This window comes from Tachypleus tridentatus, chromosome 10, assembly GCF_004210375.1.
Source record: "Tachypleus tridentatus isolate NWPU-2018 chromosome 10, ASM421037v1, whole genome shotgun sequence".
NCBI classification, from domain to species: Eukaryota; Metazoa; Arthropoda; class Merostomata; order Xiphosura; family Limulidae; genus Tachypleus; species Tachypleus tridentatus.
The window spans coordinates 157569447-157589904 of record NC_134834.1 but is presented as its reverse complement, the minus strand read 5'-3'; the positions used below and the strand labels follow the sequence as shown (position 1 = coordinate 157589904).

The 20458-nt window shown below is 34.9% G+C and overlaps 1 protein-coding gene across 6 annotated transcripts in view; it reads right to left on the bottom strand.

Annotated features, from left to right (window-relative positions):
- Positions 1 to 3048: 3048 nt before the first annotated feature.
- Positions 3049 to 20458, bottom strand: part of LOC143230735 (pappalysin-1-like) — a 34126-nt gene continuing 16716 nt past the window's right edge. For 4 of the 6 annotated variants that reach the window (XM_076464816.1, XM_076464817.1, XM_076464814.1 and 1 more), the window contains 7 exons: positions 20050 to 20246; positions 18016 to 18748; positions 16188 to 16404; positions 11962 to 12118; positions 7165 to 7300; positions 4840 to 5000; positions 3049 to 3688 (listed from right to left, as the gene is read on the bottom strand). In XM_076464816.1, coding sequence (XP_076320931.1) covers positions 3455 to 3688; positions 4840 to 5000; positions 7165 to 7300; positions 11962 to 12118; positions 16188 to 16404; positions 18016 to 18748; positions 20050 to 20246 — 1835 coding nt within the window. In that variant the 3' untranslated portion in view covers positions 3049 to 3454. The remainder of the gene's footprint in view (positions 3689 to 4839; positions 5001 to 7164; positions 7301 to 11961; positions 12119 to 16187; positions 16405 to 18015; positions 18749 to 20049; positions 20247 to 20458) is intronic. The other 2 variants (XM_076464815.1, XR_013016610.1) reach the window with 2 other exon arrangements.

The following is a 20458-nucleotide window of genomic DNA, read 5'->3' as shown; positions in this document are numbered from 1 at the left end:
AAATTATAAGACCTATAAATAAATAGAAATTACGAAAAACATTCAGAAACTCATTAACAGGAATTTATTCAAAAACAATCATATCATCATCCTCTGGAATGTCTATGCAAATCATATGTTTTTAAAATTCCTGCTGAGTTTTCACTTTACTCAATTTCTTGTAGAATTTTCGCACCTACTCTCTCATGTTGAGCAATAGAGGTTTCATGGAATGAGAATTTCTTATCCAAGTAGCCTGCTAGTAACGCGTTGGCAATACAGTTGTCTGTAATTTTGTTCCATGAGTTTGTCACCCAAGTCACAATCTCTTGTAACCCGGGCTTCACAAAGTTTCCACGCTCATTTCTCACCATTCTATTTTCAATGTAATCAAAATAAACTATTATTAAACTATTAAACTAACTGATTAATACTTAAACAAACTAATTAACTAACTATTAAACTAATTAATAAATTATTATTTTTTTATTTCTTTCCTCTTCCTGCCACTCTTAACTAGGGCTTATTTTAAGGGTAGGGCTTATATTAAAACTATCCCCAAAAATCACACTAGGTCTTATTTTATGGGTAGGTCTTATTATCGGAGAAACACGGTAGTCACGTTTAAAGAAATCAGTTTTCATAAGGCTTAATATAAAAAATTAAAATTACACCTGACGAAGAACAGTTGCTCGAAACGTCGCTAAAAAATAATTTTATTTCTATTTCAAATTTGTAATTTTACTTTATTACATGTTTACTTTATTACATGTATCTCCTAATGTCGTGCAAGTTACGTTTCTTCTTAAAACTTTCTCGAAAATTTCAACAAAACTGACAAAGTGTTACAGTCAGTATTGAACCAATCGTGACGCTATGATGGATCGTCGAATTTTGGAGTGCGCCTTATTCTGAGGGACAAATCGCCCTCTCACACTGTAATGAATGAAATTTTGTTGATGAAAGAATCGCAGCATACAGTACCAATGTGCTCAGTATGATACAAGTGTTGCAGAAGTGTGAACTTGGTAATGAAAAAAACCCCACGGGGAGTGTGAGATATCCCCATCTATAAGGTAAAGGAGAAGAAATATCTCTCCTCCCGAGGGTGGAAGTTTTTTTGAAAATGAAAGTGATTTATATACAATTTGTTTCATAGACAGATTATATGTATATACAGGGCGAGGTAGAATATACTATACAGCACGTGCTTGAGACAATTTAATTATTATTTGTTTCAGAGTAAGATATTATAAATTAAATTATAAATGAAGCAACTGTGTAACTTCTGTCCAACCCTGTATACAATATTTGCGGAACAGTTTCATTGTTTAAAGGTTAACGAACTTTGTTTTAGGTTGTATTTAATATTTAGATTAAGTATAATCGATAAGTGCAATTTTTAATCTTGTTAATGCACACTCTAATGTACAAGCAACAAATGTATCTTTGTTACTTAATACACACACAAATGTTTCAGTTCTGTAGATGAATACTTACATTTCCAGGTAACAGTGTAAATAAACCATGGAATTATTTTTGTCGGTTTTTCAATTAAACAGTGTTACATCTAAGTAACATATCCATTTATAACTTACCAAAATACATTCAATTAAACAATTTTTTGTGCAATATATACCTATTTAGTAAAAATTCGAAGAAAGCATTTTTCCAATGTGTTTTCGACATTCGTACAAGATAGGGCTAAGCAATCCTTGTTATCAAACTAAGCCAGCACAAAATTGCTGTTATTATTTACCCATATACAGATAATTCTATGTAACTGGTGCTATAACTACTTTACAGAAAATATTTAAAGATGTTAAAAGCTATTTTTAAAATACTATTATTGACACGTTAAAGTACGAGCTGTTTGCCTTGTCCAGTGAAATCAATAGCTTTTCAAACATAACGGAACCAAATCATTACATTTAAAATGTTCTGCAATTTCCGCTTTTTTATTTGCAGTTTCTGCACTCGAGAGTTTGTTTGTTTTTTTGAATTTCGCGCAAAGCTACTCGAGGGTTATCTGCGCTAGCCGTCCCTAATTTAGCAGTGTAAGACTAGAGGGAAGACAGCTAGTCATCACCACCCACCGCCAACTCTTGGGCTACTCTTTTACCAACGAATAGTGGGATTGATCGTCACATTATAATGCCTCCACGGCTGGGAGGGCGAGCATGTTTGGTGCGACCGGGATTCGAACCCGCGACCTTCGGATTACGAGTCGAACGCCTTACCACGCTTGGCCATGCCGGGCCACAATCGAGAGACACTGAATAATAAATAAAAGGTAAAGTTACTGGTGAACCAGAGATTTGAATAAATAGTTGTTTTTGTTTTTTACTGGGAAGTGTTTTTATTGCTGTCCTTTTCTAACGGTATGACAACATATCGTAACTTGAAAGACGAACTGTGGCAAAGTTACTGGATGCTGTGTAAGATTAACACGTGGACTGTAAAGAAGTTGTAAAACACTTTGTGAGGTGAGGATATGAAGAGGTTGTAATATGAAGTTACGACGCGACCCTTGGAGAAGTTGTAATGTGCTGTGTGAGGCTAAGACCTGAACTATGAAAAGTTGTAGAATAGTATGTGAGGTAAGGAGGTAAACCGTGAAGAAATTAGTGTGCTGTGCAAGGTTAAAAGATGAAATGTGAAGAAGCTGCAATGTGATGTGCAAAGTTGAGAGGTGAACTGTAGGGAAAGTGTAATGTTTGTATTTAACTTAAAAAACACATGTTTTGTATATAACTTTTGTACGATATTCATAAAGTAAAATTATTACTCATAACCTTTAAAATAGAGCATCTTTGTTGCGAGCCGTAAAGAAGCAGTTAATAGGCGTTGTTATCATAACGTCTTTTCAACGTTCATTAACTGTTTTACAGATAATATTATAATGTAAAACTTTTTTGTAAGCATTTTAATAAAGGAATTGCTTAATTGCGTTACCCGTATTGAATTTCTTTGGTTTGTTACAACCTTTACCAAATATCTCTTAAAACTGTTTTTAAGACATGCTTAAGTCTTCTGTCTAGGAAAATATTACCCTGTTTCACAAATTCATTCACGTACGAAACCTTTTATTACACTATAAACTTTACAACAGTTTCAAATATATCTTAAACGTTTTACATGCAATTTCACATGTAAATTTATATATATATATATATATAATTTCCACAGTGTTAGTGTTAACAATTTTCTTACAGACTAAGTTACTGTAGTGTCGGTAGAACATGTTGACAGTTAATATTTATTTTCTATTAAATTTGCAGTCTCTTAAAACCATTATGAGACTAAATCTAATTAGCTTCAACTTTGTACAGAAATTTAAATAACGTATTTTCAGTAAACTGAATAAAATTTTAAAGCAATATTATCTGGTGTATTAACTTTTATTCGGAGAGGTTTTGTCTTAGGAAAGTGATTTAAAGGTTTCAACATGTAATCTCGACACCATATGAACAGTTTACCCTCCATTTCTGTAGCGCCTCTTCGCTACAAATTCTTTACCCTGTTTATTGTCAGTACCTCGGTTGTTCTCTAGAGCATTCGGATCTAAACAACGACACTCGGTTTTACAATGGGCAGGAAACGGTTTTACCTCGTGACCTTTCACCGTGGATTGACAACAGTCGCCACCGTCCCAGTGACAGAGTTCTCTGTTGTTAACACCATCACAGTAGCTGTCACCTACAAACATCTTCCAACAGCAGACCGTGTTTCTAAAATTACTTTCTGAGGATAGTAAAACTTTTTTTTTTCTAAATTATGTTGAAACAACTTAAATTTGTGTTGTAAACATAACTAAAATACGATGTTATATAAAGACATATAAACACTGTAATCTACTTAACACCTTTCCTTCTCTACACCTGATATAAATATCACACCTTCTAGGAGTTGAGTTTGTGTGATTGTGTAAATTTGTATAGTGGTTCGTATGCTGCTGCATTTTCAAAGTCTTGCAGTTACATACTACACAAAGACACTATTTCACGTCCCAGCTAATGTTGTAGCGTGGTCTTTATTTTGTAAGTGTACTCACGTGTTTTCGTACTTTAGTACTTATACACTCGTATTTTTCTCTTATCGTCTCTACACTACAAATACATTTGCAAACACTCTTGTAATCTGGTCTTCCATTCATTGTACACGTACATCATAAGTAACGCATATTACAATTAAACCACTTTTAAATCTACGGAAATCCATAAACAATCAAAACATTCATCTGATGTATTTCTTTCCATAGGCTAAAATTAAAACAGCTTAGATATCTCGCTCCTCTCAACAAAGCAAAAGAGAATCCTCAATAGCCGTGGCTGAAATTAGATCTTAAATCGATCAAAAGATGAAGCTACAAGCTGAAGGTTTGTTCTTAAAAAAACAATAGTTCAGAGCCATTCTATGAGGCGCTGTGCCACGGCTAATAATAACACCTCTACTCTTACGCATTAAGCTAATTACGATTGAAATGTTTGTTTGGGCTCAAGCACAAAACACAGTGGGCTGTCTGTACTCTGCCCACCACGGGTATCGAAACCCGGTTTATAGCAGTGTGAGTCCACAAACATACCGCTGGGCCACTTTGGGGCAACAGTTAAATTATCTTTTATAACATTATGAGACTCGTTTTGTTAGCACAGTCTTTTAAGACATGATGGAAATGTCACTTTCATAGGAAAGAAAACATATTTTGTTAGTATAAAAATCACTAATAACGTGACGTTATTAAATAGCTTATTAGTTATAGCGCAAGTTTTCATTCCTTTTGCCTAACAAAAAGTTACGTCGTATAGTGTATGCATATCTTTTATTTAGCATTACTAGAATACAAAATATCACTGTTACCTCTTTACATTTTTCCACACAGAAAATGGAAGATGGATCAGGGTACCATTTTTGCCGGGCAGTACACGTAATTTTTTGCTCAACAAACTTGATATTTTTGCCTGCTGTCCTTAACGCTAGTTGATGGTCATAGGTTTGACAAGATACATTGCAAGCTTCACCTGAAACCAAAGCACAACCTGGAGAAACGGTTCTTAACGATACACTACAAAATTTTAAGTTATATTCTAAATACTACTTAAAGTTAATTACGAGGATCATTCAGATGTCGCCCTTAACTATAAAATAACACAGTATTCTTCCCGAAGTTCTTCATGCTTGTAATATAAAATTTCTGTTTTACAAAAAACACAGTTAATCATATATAAAATTGACATATATTTCTTAATGTTAGAAGTCATGAAAAACAAATATCATTATGCTTAGCATTGATTTAAATATAGATCTTAAAAGACAAAAGTTAAATATTCTCAATAATTCTTAAATACATTCATTTCTACTAGGAAGCCTATATCTGTAGCTTCAAATCTCAAAACTAATCCTTGAAATATATCAATCATCAGTTAACATCTTCGAAATTCTAAAATGGCTAACCAGTGACGACCTGTTTTTCGCTTCACAAATAAATATTTTTCCAAATGGCCATAACATCTGAGCTTACTTTCAAACTCCGATCAACCAAAAACAGAAGAAATGTTGAAAGATAACCCTTCTTCTTACATAATATTCCTCGTTTGATTATTTTAAATATTGACCAATGACTTGAAGAATATAATTTTATATTCTTCAAGTCATTGGTCAATATATCATTACATAAAATATTCATAATCGAAACAAAGTCAAAAATTATTTTTGTTCATGGGTATAAGAAATTATGATTAAATACACTTATAACGCTAAAATTTGGAGTTCGATTGTCCGCAGAGGATATAGCAGAGAGCCCACTGTGATTTCGCTCTAAAAATAAAATTTGCAAACATTCTAAAATGTTTCACTGGATGAAAAAAGAAGGCTTAATTATGATGAAATGACTTATTTTTTCATAATAGTAAATAACAAACAAATTAATTAAAAGGTACTGTTTATACTTCCTGGAAAACAAAATGACGTTAAATAAATAGGCCAAAAGCTAAACTGACGAAAACATTTGAAGGCTGTCCAAATTGCGAGTAACGAGAGCAGTCAGTAAATGCTAAAGAAAATGTCAGTGCCATACTTATTAACGTAAAACTGCAGCTACAGAAATCTACCTTAAGTGATTTATTAATTAATAAATAAAGCATGTGTACGTGTTTTCTTACAATAAGGCCACATCGTACTATCTGCTGAGCCCAACGAGGGGTATCGAACCCCTGATTTTAGGGTTGCAAATCCGTAGACTTACCGCTGTACTAACGAGGGGCATAAGTAAAGCAAAACAGAGCTTTGTACATTATAACGGTGACTGATTGTATAAAGTTAAAACTGCCATGAATTGAAATATGGATATGAGGAAGAACTTCCAACCTGTGGACATGACCAATTTGGGAGTAAATTCCCAATGGTGTGAGAAGATGGGCGTGTAGATTGGTACATCGTAACGAATGGTTATCTAAAAACTGCGTTATAGAGGAGGAATGCTGGCAACTACAGCGAGACATAATGAGCAGTAATGCTCGTCCCATTCATGCCTTTATCATCAATGAAGAGGAAGAGCTTTTTTCAAAAATTCTGTACGAATTTCAACTCCAGTACATCTAGGACTAGCTACAGTTGAGATTTATCAATCAACTAACAGGAGCAGGAGGGTTTGGTTTGTTTTGAATTTCGCGCGAAGCTTCTCGAGGGCTATCTGCACTAGCTGTCCCTAATTTAGCAGTGTAAGATTAGATGAAAGGCAGCTAGTCATCACCACCCACCGCCAACTCTTGGGCTACTCTTTTACCAACGAATAGTAGGATTGACCGTCACATTATAACGCTCCCACGGCTGAAAGGGCGATCATATTTGTTGCGACGGGGATTCGAACCTGTGACCCTTAGATTACGAGTCGAATGGCTTAACCACCAGGCCATGCCAGGCCCGAGCAGGAGGGAAAAGCCTTGATAAAAGATGAGGATATATTTTCAGAGGTTTCATACACAAATTACTATACAAAATACAATGAAATAGAAGAGTTGTGTTGATTGTTCAAGGCAGACATATTTGATATTAAATGAACTCACACATTCTAGGAGCTAGAATTCTGACATGCGTAGATTATCATGTTGAATGTAAGAGAGTCGTTGTTTATATATGTAATATGAGTGTGTGTATGTGAAATTTCGCTTAGCCAAGTATACTTACCAATAGTGACTTTATCACAATGAAACTCGACACCTTTTCGTTCAGATTTTGGTTTTTTGCAAAAACCACTGCCAGGAGAACACAGTGGGAAAGGTTCGTTCCATAGTCCATCCACTTCACAGCGTCTAACAGTCGGCTAAAATTTACAGAAAGAAGAACTAGATTGGTTACAGAGTTACGAAATGAACATGTAGCTAATAACATGCTCTGACCTGGGATGGTTACAAAGACACGAACTAAACATGTAGTTAATAACTTGTTGTAAACTGGCATAGTTACATTCACGAAATAAATGTGTAGCTAATAATTTACTGTGAACTGGAATGGTTACAGAGTCACTAACAAACGTGTAGCTAATAACTGACAGTGAACTGGGATTCTTTATCTAAGAATCTCGCTTCTTCTGATTAATACATTTTTATTACACCATTCACAGTCATGTTTAATACAGTTTTATGAGATCCAACCTTCACTCTGGCAGGTCAGCAGTAAATTTATGGACCTATAAGCTACAATTTGTGTAGACAGCTGTTGTGTTAGGAAGGAACCAATCAATCGCTCAAAACAAAACACACATTAATGTTTATGGCCTAATTTCAAGGGTTTATATTTTTACTTAATCTTTATTATCAAATATTATAATGTATATTCAATGGTTTCTCTTTTCTGATTTTTAGAATTATTTATATCCCAATATTCTTGTTTGTTTGTTTGTTTGTTTTGGAATTTCACACAAAGCTACTCGAGGGCTATCTGTGCTAGCCGTCTCCAATTTAGCAGTGTAAGACTAGAGGGAAGGCCCCAATATTCTTGTAAAAATAAATAAAATTCATATTATTATCTGGTTTTGTTTTTAATTTCGCGCAAAACTACTCAAGGGTTATCTACACTAGTCGTTCCTGATTTAGCAGTGTAAGACTAGAGGGAAGACACTAGTCATCTATCCACCGCCAACGCTTGGGCTACTCTTTTAGCAACGAATAGTGGGATCGACCGTCATATTATAATGCCCCCACGACTGAAAGGGCAAGCATGCTTAGTGTGATGGTGTTTCGAACCTGCTATCCTCATCTTATCCATTTGGCTGTAACGGGCCATTTTTATTTACACACACACATATATATATGTTTGTATATATGAGGTTTATTAAATCTGTGTGGAGGTAAACACAAACTCTCAGTTTCACACTGCACGACTTTAGGTTTCCATGAGACGTCGCTTCTTGTTAATCATGTCTATCGTGAAAGTTTTTTGGGTCCGATATGTGAAAATTTCTTGTTTCACATTATATATCTTGCTCTTTTTATGGACGTTTCTGCGGTTTTTACATACAATGAAAACAGTTTTTTATGTCTTAAGATAACCTTTCATTAATCACGAATTTACATAACTTCCGTCCAGAAATAAAGTGCCTCACAGTAAGATTTTCTACATTAATTGTATTAGTTTTTGTATTTCTCAAAAAAAATTTAAATATTCTATTTGGTTTTAGTTTGTTTCAAGTTAAGCACAAAGCAACACAGTGGATTATCTGTGCTCTGTCTACTATGAGTATCAAGACCCTGTCCACAGAGAAAGCCCCCCGCCAGTATAGCGGTAAGTCTACGGGTTTACAACGCTACAATCAGGGATTCAATTCATCTGGGTGGGCTCAGCAGATAGCCCGATGTTGGATTTGTTATAAGAAAACACACACACAAAGATATCGCGAGGCAACTGAGGGGCAAAACTTAAAATTTATCACAGTTCATCGTACAACGTGATATACAAATAATTTATCACAGTTCATCGTACAACGTGACATACAAATAATTTATCACAGTTCATCGTACAACGTGATATACAAATAATTTATCATTGCTTACCGTACAACAATGTGATATACAAATAATTTATCATTGCTTACCGTACAACGTGATATACAAATAATTTATCATTGCTTACCGTACAACGTGATATATAAGTAATTTATCATTGCTTGCCGTACAATGTGATATAAAATAGTTTATCATTGCTTACCGTACAACAATGTGATATACAAATAATTTATCATTTCTTACCGCACAACGTGATATACAAGTAATTTATCATTGCTTAACATACAACGTGATATACAAATAATTTATCATTACTCACCGTACAACGTGATATACAAATAATTTATCATTGTTTATCGTACAGCATGATATACAAATAATTTATCATTGTTTATCGTACAACGTGATATACAAATAATTTATCACAGTTTATCGTATAACGTGACATATAAATCAGTTCTCAGGTTTATTAAATGACAAGAACCACGAATAACTTATATTTTTTTCTTCCGGCGTTAAGACTTCACTAGAAACAATGAATTTTGATATTTTAATACATTGCTTACTACAAACTCACTAACAATAAATGAAATTTGTTTGTTTGTTTTGTTGGAATTTCGCACAAAGCTATTCGAGGGCTATCTGTGCTAGCCGTCCCTAATTTAGCAGTGTAGGAGATGGAAGGCAGCTAGTCATCACCACCCACTGTCAACTCTTGGGCTACTCTTTTACCAACGAATAGTGGGATTGACCGTCACATTATAACGCTCCCACGGCTGGGAGGGCGAGCATGTTTAGCGCGACCGGGATGCGAACCCGCGACCCTCAGATTACGAGCGCATCCCTTAACGCGCTCGGCCATGTCAGGCCTACAATAAATGAAAAGAAAATAGGATCTTTAAAATCCTTTTCTCTTGAATAAAAAGAGTTAGATGGGATCTGGATGAAGTGTTTAAGATTCTAAAAGGAATTGGTAATGTTGATGCATAAACATTTCTCATACACAATAGCGAGAATTGTAGAACTAAGAGACAGAAATATAGATTTAGGTCATCAGGTAAAACAATTTTATTTTTCAAATTGAATGGTTGGCCTACGGAATGGGTTGACTTCAAATGTTATGGAGGCAGTAAATTTGAACGAGTTTTTAAGAATAATAAGGGCTGGATCTAAACTTTTACTTTGATATTTTTAATTTGGCTTAGAGGACGGAACATTATACTACGTTGTTATAACACACTAACAACAAATTAGCTTGCTTTAATACTCGATTTATTTGTACGTAATTCACTGGCTTTGACATTGGTGGAAAAAAAGTTAAGAAAAGAAGTACAAAGAAGATAAATTTTAGAGGTTTATTTTAAAACACGTTAAGACAGATATTTATGTGTTGAATTTTAGTGAATTAAAAACTGAGCATGCAAGAATTTTCAAGTAATCTTTCTTTAAAGAATAATACAGGCCTGCGTGTGTGTGTGTATTAGGCACATCGGGCCGTCTTCTGAGTTCACCGAGGGGAATCAAGCCCCTGATTTTAGCGTTATAAATTCGTAGACATACCGCTGTACCAGAGGGAGGCCACAGGCCTGCGAATTCAAACTTCATAAAAAATTTCTTTGGTTTTGCTAAGTGATTTTCGATGATTTAGCTAGACAGATTTCGAAAATAATATTCAGTTTTTTCTCTCAGGATTTTTTTTATAAATTGGAAAGGAAATAAAACTCTGACCTAGACCAAATTAACCACAAATATAACAGAATATGTTTGGGCCACTTACACAACCTTTTGTTGCCATAACGACGATTAAATATTGAAAAATAATAATAATTATGTCAAAGTGCACGCACAAACAAAATCTACCCGGAAATGACATATCATGTGACCTGTTAGCAGCTTATGTACTAGCGATGTGTTTCTTCCGGGTTCTAGAATAATCAATAAAGAAATCTACAGCCAGTAGTTATAAAATGCTTAAATATAAGAAAATGTGAGCCGATTTTAATAAAAGTAATTCGCTTACGTAAAAGTACATGTGACATTTTGTTAAAAAGCTATACGTTATGAATGTGTGTTTTCTTTTAGCAAAGCCACATTGGGCTATCTGCTAAGCCCACCGAAAAGAATCGAACCGCTGATTTTAGCGTTGTAAGTCCACAGACATACCGCTGTACTAGCGGGGGACTCTACATGATGAAGAAAAATGATTACCTTTTTCAGATTAAGCGTACAAGAATTACTGTAAAATACGTAGAAATTTCAAAACAAAAAAAAAAAACATCGCAGGCCTGTGTAATAAACCTCAGAAAGATACTTCTTTCTCCAAATAGACTAGAATAATTGAGATATTTTTAGAGCAGTAAAAAGCATCACGGATCCAACCATTCTCGAGTATTAATAAAAAAATTAATTTATATAATTGGGTAACATTTTAGGTAAATAAAACATCAGTGAATCTTAAGAATAAACTTTTGGCATTCACCTTTTATAATAATCTCATTTTGTAGTAATGGAACAAATTAGTTGGTCTTTACAGAAATATAGCCCCCCGCTAGTACAGCAGTATGTCTACGGACTTACAAGGCTAAAATCAGGGGTTCGATTCCCCTCGGTGGGCTAGGCAGATAGCGAAATGTGGCTTTGTTTAAGAAAACATATAAACACTCAGACTATACAGAAGTATAGCATTAAATGTCAATTCAATTTGATGCAGTGCAGATTAAACCCTTGTAACAATTGGAAGGTAGAAAATATTAAGCACCCATGTTTTATTCTTCTGATATTTACAACTCTTTTATATCTGAATAACGAATTAAATTGAAGGAGAGAATATAACGTTTCATACAAAATGAATATTAAAGAACTTCCCAATAAGAACCTCAAGAACTATCTGGTTTATTAATGTTATTTATTAACTATTGTATAGATCATACAAACTAGGAAAAAGCCTATGCAGAAATCGTATGTGTAAAATGCTACTTACTTTTCTGTTAGGACAGTAAAACGTACATTCACTGCCGTACAGGAAACCATTTGTGCAGTTATATACTCCAGAGTACATAGCGTGCATTGGAGGACAGCTATCTGGAACACAGTGTGGCCCATACCACACTCCTCGATCACCACAGCGCAGATAATGGCTGTACAATATAGAAGGTAGACACTTATTGACTGTCTACCTGAGTCAGGCAGAGCAAGAGTTCAACAAGAGTTCAAAATCTTGAGAATAATAATAATAGAGTAAGATGCATTGATTTTGTTTTATTCAGGTGTACATGGCTCGGCATGGCCAGGTGGGTTAAGGCGTTCGACTCGTAATCAGAAGGTCGCGGATTCGAATCCCGGTCGCACCAAACATGCTCGCCATTTCAGCCGTGAGGGCGTTATAATATGACGATCAATCTCACTATTCGATAGTAAAAGAGTAGCCCAAGAGTAGGCGGTGGGTGGTGATGACTAGCTGCCTTCCCTCTAGTCTCACACTGCAAAATTAGGGACGGCTAGCGCAGATACCCGTCGTGTAGCTTTGCACGAAATATACAAACAAACAAACAATTCAAGTGTACAGTGTAGAAGGAATGGCTTGGTTCGAATTTCGCGCAAAGCTACACAGGAGCTATCTTTGCTAGCTGTCCCTAATCTAGAAGAAATAGACTAGAGGGAAGAGAGCTAGTGAACTATACCCCCCGACAACTCTTAGACTACTCTTTCATTAACGAATATGGGACATACCATAACATTATAACGCCCCCACGGCTGAAAGGGCGAGCATGTTCAATGACAGGGATTGGAATCCCAAACCTTCATTTTGCTAGTCAAGCGCCCTAACTATCTGGACGTACCGGGTCTATCATGAAAACAACTCAAAGAAAAATCTACAACAATGATACACAGCCCGAGTGTTTTAAGAGAAATTGGTTTGGTTTGTTTAGAATTAAGCACAAAGCTAGACGATAGACTATCTAGACAATAGATTATACCACGGGTATCGAAACCTGGTTTTTAGCTGAGTCCACAGATATACCTCTGTGCCACTAGAGGGCAACATAAATTAGTATTCTTTAAATCAGTACAGTACCAGAGCCAGGTACGTAACATTTAGTTAAACAATAATACAATAAAACAATACGTAAAACCTTAAAATCTGCGTAATCAGTTTTGAATTCATAAGCTAATTAGGAAGGCCCTCAAAGATTGCAATCTTATCCCGCAGGGTTATTTTCTTTTCTTTTTTTTACTTTTCTGTGATCTTCCTAAAACACACACCAAACAATTCCTTGCCCTCGAAAATGTAAGTCTATGTGTCAAAGTTCTATTCCAGCTTTTTCTCGACGTTTGATAGTTTTTCAAAATACCAATGCTAATCTTCAATGTGACTTGACGTATAAGCTAATTCACTCAACCTTTGTACTAAATCTGAACAAAGTCAGGTTAAAAAAATACATAAGTTATACGGTTAACACAAACACGCACATCGGTGGAAACAGCCGGAAAGAAGTAATAAAGCAGTATGTGCAAAATAATGTGTGTGTGTGTTTTTATTATAGCAAAGCCACATTAGGCTATCTGCTAAGCCCACCGAGAGGAATCGAACCCCTGATTTTAATGTTGTAAATCTATAGACTTACAGCTGTACTAGCCGGGGTGTGTGCAAAATAAAATATATTCTCTTTGTAAGCCCCCCCAATAGCTCAGCGGTATGTCTGCGGACTTACAACGCTAAAATCCTGGTTTCGATATCCGTGGGGCATAGCACAGACAGCCCATTGTGTAGCTTTGTGCTTAATTCAAAAACGCCAACTCCATTCTCTTTGTACAATATGTGGTTTAGGGTTTACGGAAATTTCCTCGAAACCAGTTCTTCAAAATAATAACTAATAATTTTAATAATAAATAATAATTTTTTAGATCGATTTTTCATCATAAATTAATGTATCATAGTGAAAATAAGAATATATATTTAAAATGTCATATAATTTATATTTAGATGAACTTTCAAAGTTAATGGACTTAATATAAAAATGAGATATTTAATCAGAATGGAGAATATTATTAGATCATGAAATTAAAATAAGCAGTTTAACAGACATTAAAGACATTCAAAACAAATAATATTATTACTTTATTTTAATCATGTAATTATTAATCATTAGTGTTATGTGCAATAAATGTTATGAGTTATTTGTTGATTGAAAGACCTTTACAGTCACGATATATTTTGTAACCAAGAGAAATTTAAGTTTCATAACTAACGTAGTTTCCTCACGTGAACTTCCATATATTAAGATGATTTGCAGAAACTTGTTGTAAAAAATCACGATTTCATCTTTACATAGAATTGTTAGTTTTTAGCAAGTCCTGTTGCAGGCTTCCTAGCAGTTGCACACCTGAAACTTAAATACAGAATGTCAGAATCGTTGTCTTCGATCAGGACGTCTAATCCAAGTATCCTCAAAATAATCAACCATAGGTTGAGCTTCGGGTAGAAAAATGTTTTCATAAAATATAAATTTAAACATCTCTGACACGTGGTATGTAAGAATAAATGCCAGTACAAAGAGCATGCGAATCTTTAAAGCGAAGTCTGCATCCGTGTTATATCTTTCTTTGAAGCCACTTTCACTATTTTTCGAAAACCAGTTACGATTAACTGTACTTGAAAATTCAATGTTAATTATTTATCGTTGCAAGTTCAAAATCTGTTAGACAAGGGATTTAAAACAGGCATTAGCTCCTTTATCTCTCTAAGAAGTCTAATATTTGAAGTCTAATATCTTAAATATTCCAAAAGCATACAAATGGTCACAACTTGCTAGTAATTAACTGTAAGTTCTTTATTGTACAGAAAACCAATATTCAATCATCTGAAGCTCCAAATTCAAACATTAAAACTGTTCTCCATTTCCAGTCTTAGTGTATTCTTCTTGAAAAACAATATTTCTTCGATAATTTGGTGTAACTAACCCTAGATTTGATTCATATATAAATTCCGAATAGTTATTTTTATGGTGTCTACGGACGGCAAATTAACTGCCGCAACTTGGCTGAGTCCAAAGGATGCGTGTGAGAAAATATAGTGCGCTACATCGCATGTATTCTTTGAATCACTTCACGTGCCGTGCATTGGACTCACGTTATCCTCATATTTTACCACACAACCTTTGGATTTTTTTTCAACTTGTTCACATTTCTAATAAAAAAATGTGCGCTTTTTTGTCTTTAACAAATAAATATCCATCCGTTCAAATCTTACTTAGGTCTCCCTTTCTCACTTTTAACAACATTTAACACTTTGGAGGAACAAGTCTGCAATAAATTTCTTATATATTTCTCGATATAATACACACAAACAATGTACTGTGTACAATCACTTCACGAGATTGTGTGTATACAGTGACTAATAGTTAGTCGATGGAACTTTGAAACACATTCCTATGAACGTTGTCCCCCAGTGACTCAGCGGTGTCTGCGGACCTCCGACGCTGAAAACCGGGTTTCGATACTCGTGGTGAGCAGAGCACAGATAGCCCATTGTGTAACTTTTTGATTAATTCAAAACAAAGAACAACAACCTATGGACGTTTCAAATTATCCAACACTACTCAACACTGATGGTGAGACTAACACATCAAAAGAATTTCTATTTCTATTAAAACTACTTTTCGGAAAAAAAATTTTAGCATTTGGATGTTGCATCAATGTGTCACAAGTGTTATACTATGACCGAGATATCAAAAAATACTGCTTACTGACCACTTCATCACACTTGCTTAACTGTCATGTGAAGTAAAATCATTGACATTATGGGGTGTTGTCATTTGACCTGCCTTGTGAACTTAGTTTCATATTTTTGCTCTTAAGAGAATTAAAATTAAACGAACGTTAAACAGACAGTGTGGTATGTGAGAAATTGCAGTGAACCACTAATGCTTGTGAATATGTGTTTCGAAGAATTGCTTTCAAATAATTTACCACATACAGTTTCGAAGAACTGTTTTTCAAGAAATGCTTCGAAGAAATGTTTTGAAAAGTTGTTTCTCAACAACTGTTTTGAAGAATTTGCCGCATACAGTAGTTTATATTTCTATAAGGTACAGTAAAATAACAATTTATTAAATAGACAGTATTATCTCGGTAAAGTCTCTAAAAGCTCTAACATTCATTCAAAGTACTGTTACGTTTAGCAGCAGTTCCGAAATGTCTACTAACCTTCGTTCTGAATAGCCAGAAACATGATAGCCTAGCTTGCATCGATACCAGCATCGTTGCCCATACTGGAAACTGTCAGTTATCTTACACTGTTGACTAATTAGGACAGCATGTGTTGGAGGTGAGGGCGCCACACAAGTCACTTGGCACTCACTAGTCGGCGAAGACCACTGACCTGTTTTTAAACAGCTAACAGCTGACAGGGTGTCGGCACCTGCTTATAATCAGAGATAGATAGTCAATTTTTTTAATTGTGGAATTTTAAGCATCCAAGAATGTGAAACTGTAATATATTTTCTTAATATTAGCTAATAATGTAATTGTAGAAATTAAAACTAAAACGTCAAATAGAAAATAACGAAACAAATTCCATATATAACAGACTGACTAGAAGTGCTTAATGTCATAAAGCAATATACAAAAATGTTAAACCTATTACAGTTGGAATGCATTGAATCATCTATTTGAATTAATGATATTTTCGGTCGCAATTCTAATAATATATGAAATTACATTTGGTCAACTTAGGATATTTAGATTAGTCTGAAATCATCAACTAAGCAGTTAACGCAGAACAGTATTTACAAAATTAAACTTAAAAAACAAAATATTGTTTGTTTGTTTGTTTTTGGAATTTCGCACAAAGCTACTCGAGGGCTATCTGTGCTAGCCGTCCCTAATTTTGCAGTGTAACACTAGAGGGAAGGCAGCTAGTTATCACCACCCACCGCCAACTCTTGGGCTACTCTTTTACCAACGAATAGTGGGATTGACCGTCACATTATAACGCCCCCACGGCTGGGAGGGCGAGCATGTTTGACGCGACTCAGGCGCGAACCCGCGACCCTCAGATTACGAAGCGCACGCCTTAACGCGCTAGGCCATGCCAGGCCTAAAACAAAACATCAATTAACAATTACCTAAAAATATAAGCAATAATATCAATCAGCGTAACTAGCTATAATAAAGAATGAAGTACATTATTAGAAAATGAATACAAAACGTTAGTTATTAACTTCGAACAGAGTCGAAGACCGAAGACCAGCGAGCGGGAAATTTAATCACCCGCGCCCGCCGCCTACCAACTGGGGTACCCATTGTTTTGGTCTGTTTCGAAGATCTGCATAGATTTGCTCATACACAAAACCTAGATACATTTATAAGTGTTAAAACTTCAAAAGAACACTTGTCAGTAAACTTCAAGTTTAAACCTCTGAAAAGTTATTTTAATCAGAAAGGCACCTTTTGCGCATGTGGGCTTAAATAAGAGATCAGAGATATAAAGGGTGCAAATGTAGCTGTCTATAATTTTGAAATATTGACCACAAACATAAGTGAACTTATCAGGCACACCTGTCGCCACAAAAGCTTTGTCTAGCGCTTTGAACCAAATAACTGGATTAGCTTTCATCTACTTTTATAACGGTTAACCCCTAGACTTTCCAATTTCCAGCTTGATGCACTAACTATAAGGCCACGCTAGCGCCTTATGTTAAAGGCTGTCATAACTCAAGGGGGCCCATTTACCGAAGAAAAAATCCATGGAAAAATTAAAAAATAAATTAAATATAACGAAAAAAAGAGGTACAACAAAAATATAAAAAAACTGAAATGGAAAAAAACATTAATCTCTCTATCAAGAAGACTTATATTCGAATTCCAACCACTACATGAAAGTCTTCCTGAAGATTTTAATAGAAACAGCAAGAGATTATCAGACTAAACGTAAGATAAAAGCTAGTCATTAATGAGTATATTGTAATTTAATGTCACTAAAAAAATCACTCAGCAACGCCACTCTTTATTTAATGTTATTTTCACAAACTACCTTTTAATCTAGCTGGTGGTCGACATTTGAAATTACACTGTTTTCCAAACGTCGTTCCTTCAGGACACCCTGCATCAGCGTGAGGTATTCTGGGAAATCCACAGTCTAGTGGTTTACAGAGAACTGGCTCGCCTTTCCATTCTCCTTGATTACAAGTAATTGTTTTGTCTGTAGAAAAAGCAACGTAGCCATCCTCACAAGACCATCTACAAACATCTCCATCCTCGTATCCCGTACAGTTTAAAAAAGCATTCTTCACCAAAGGCTGATGACATCGTGGTTTCTGACACAGATAATCTACACATCTACGTAGCGTCGGGCTATAAAGTTGCCTTGGCAAACACTGGGACAGAGCGATGGGGTCCAGGTATCTAGAAGAACGCAAGAGTATCCCACTGATTGCTATTCTGGAGTTCATGAAGCTAATTTTCACGGCTTTTGTATGAAAGAAAGGTTGGCTGAGGTCCTGAAACCAGGGTGTTTCTAAAGGGTTCCTGTTACAAGACAAAAAGAATTTACCCATCAAGTGACTGGATCCTTCGGTGTCCAAAAGCTCTATTGTTATTTCAGAAGAATCGTGACTAATGGCAGAAATTCCGTCAGAAGTAAAATAAATGGACACTGATGTTGCAACCACTGTGTCTGGAAATAACGCTTGTAGCCAGAAATCGTTATTATTAATACTATCACAAGGATACCACGAATAGGAAGTGTTTGGTGAAGCTTCACAGGTCTGAAAAATAAAAATAAATGATAAGAGGTCCACTACTGTCAAAATTACCAGATTTGCATGTAATTGGTGCTATTTAAATCTTAGAATATGCGAAATTTTATTTCAGATTTTGTTATTTTTCAGTTTTCATATGAATTTTCAAAACAGAAATATGAAATTCACGTTACTCTTGTATTTGTCACACGTCATCGATTAGACTATTTCCATCTTTTGTGCAACTCTGAACAGAGAAGCAATTAATCTTTCTATAACGTCTGTTTGATCATTACTCTGAAAACAAGAGCATCATAATGATTGTAAATTTCGTCTCCTAGTTAGTTGTCAAGATTGCAAGTTTGCACAAGATGGCGTCATATTTCACCTTCGAAAACTTAGAAGGTCCTTTCCGGATCAAGAATTATCAACGATCCGAATCATTTTTATAGTGCAATTAGGAGTCTTAATGTAAACGTGCACATTAAATTTGGCACAAATTCGATCATATTTTACAGAGTTATTAACCTAAAACCACGAAAATCCCCTATCACTCTATTATAAAAAACGCATAAAAGTGATTCAATAAACGAATCCGGACCAAATTTTGAGAGAATTGTCCCTTACTTACTCTCCATCTTATGTAAACTTTTCATCTACATCGACTTATTAATATTTGAGATACACTTGCAGAAAGACACACACACACACATACGAACAGCATCAAAGAGTAAAGAGGGTAATAATAACAGAAAATTTAGTATTATTTTTCCATAAAACAATTATAATCTGTTTATAAAGTACATTATGTTTATCTATAAAAAAACAGTAATTTATCAGACTCATTCGCAAAGTAACATTTGGACATTATGTTCGATTTATACTTTGTACTCATTACTGAACACAAAAAGTGAATCGCTCAGATTCCTCACTGGTTTCGAACACACTTAGTTCATCTGTAACATTAGTTCTCAAATTGTGGGTTGTAAGGTATATAAGGATTGGCCACAAAATAGAATACATAAAACATAAATAACTTTTTATTTTACTATTATTCATAAAACCACTACTAGTTACTATCTTTTGCCACGAATAATTCTTGGCAAATAATTCACTGAACTTTTGCTCAGTTGTTTCTGAGTACAATTCTCAGGTAATTGCTTGGTTATTGTTTAACCAGTTTAAAATAAATAAGAATTAATTTGACGAAGTCGTTTTTAAAACGATGTTCAATATTTTTGCTCTCGGTTGTACACGACATATTTTATACTAATATTACACACTATGATGTAACTTAAAGGGTCCATACACCTATAAATGTTACTTACCCCTGGCTTCACCGGAGGACCTATAATCACTTGAGGAGAACATTGTAGGGTATGTGGTTCGTTTGTTTCCACTTCTGAAGCCCATTGGTCCCTGAAACCCGAAGGAGTGTGAAATCCGCAATCACGAGGATTGGAAAATTGCTCAAAATGTTCACACACTCCATCTCCTTTGTGCCAGTAGCAAGAACTTGGAGTGCCTACACACAAAGCTTTCATTTGTTATTAAAGCCAAGCTAATTTCAAAGCAACACAAGTATATTAGCATATGTTTTACTATAACTTACAGTAAGAACAAATCACAACCTCCTCTTTCACTTCCATTTAAAATGTAGTCACCCAATCGGATTCTCCTTAGACTAAACCTGATTTTTTTACTCTAACTATAGAACATAAGCTACTATGATCTTTA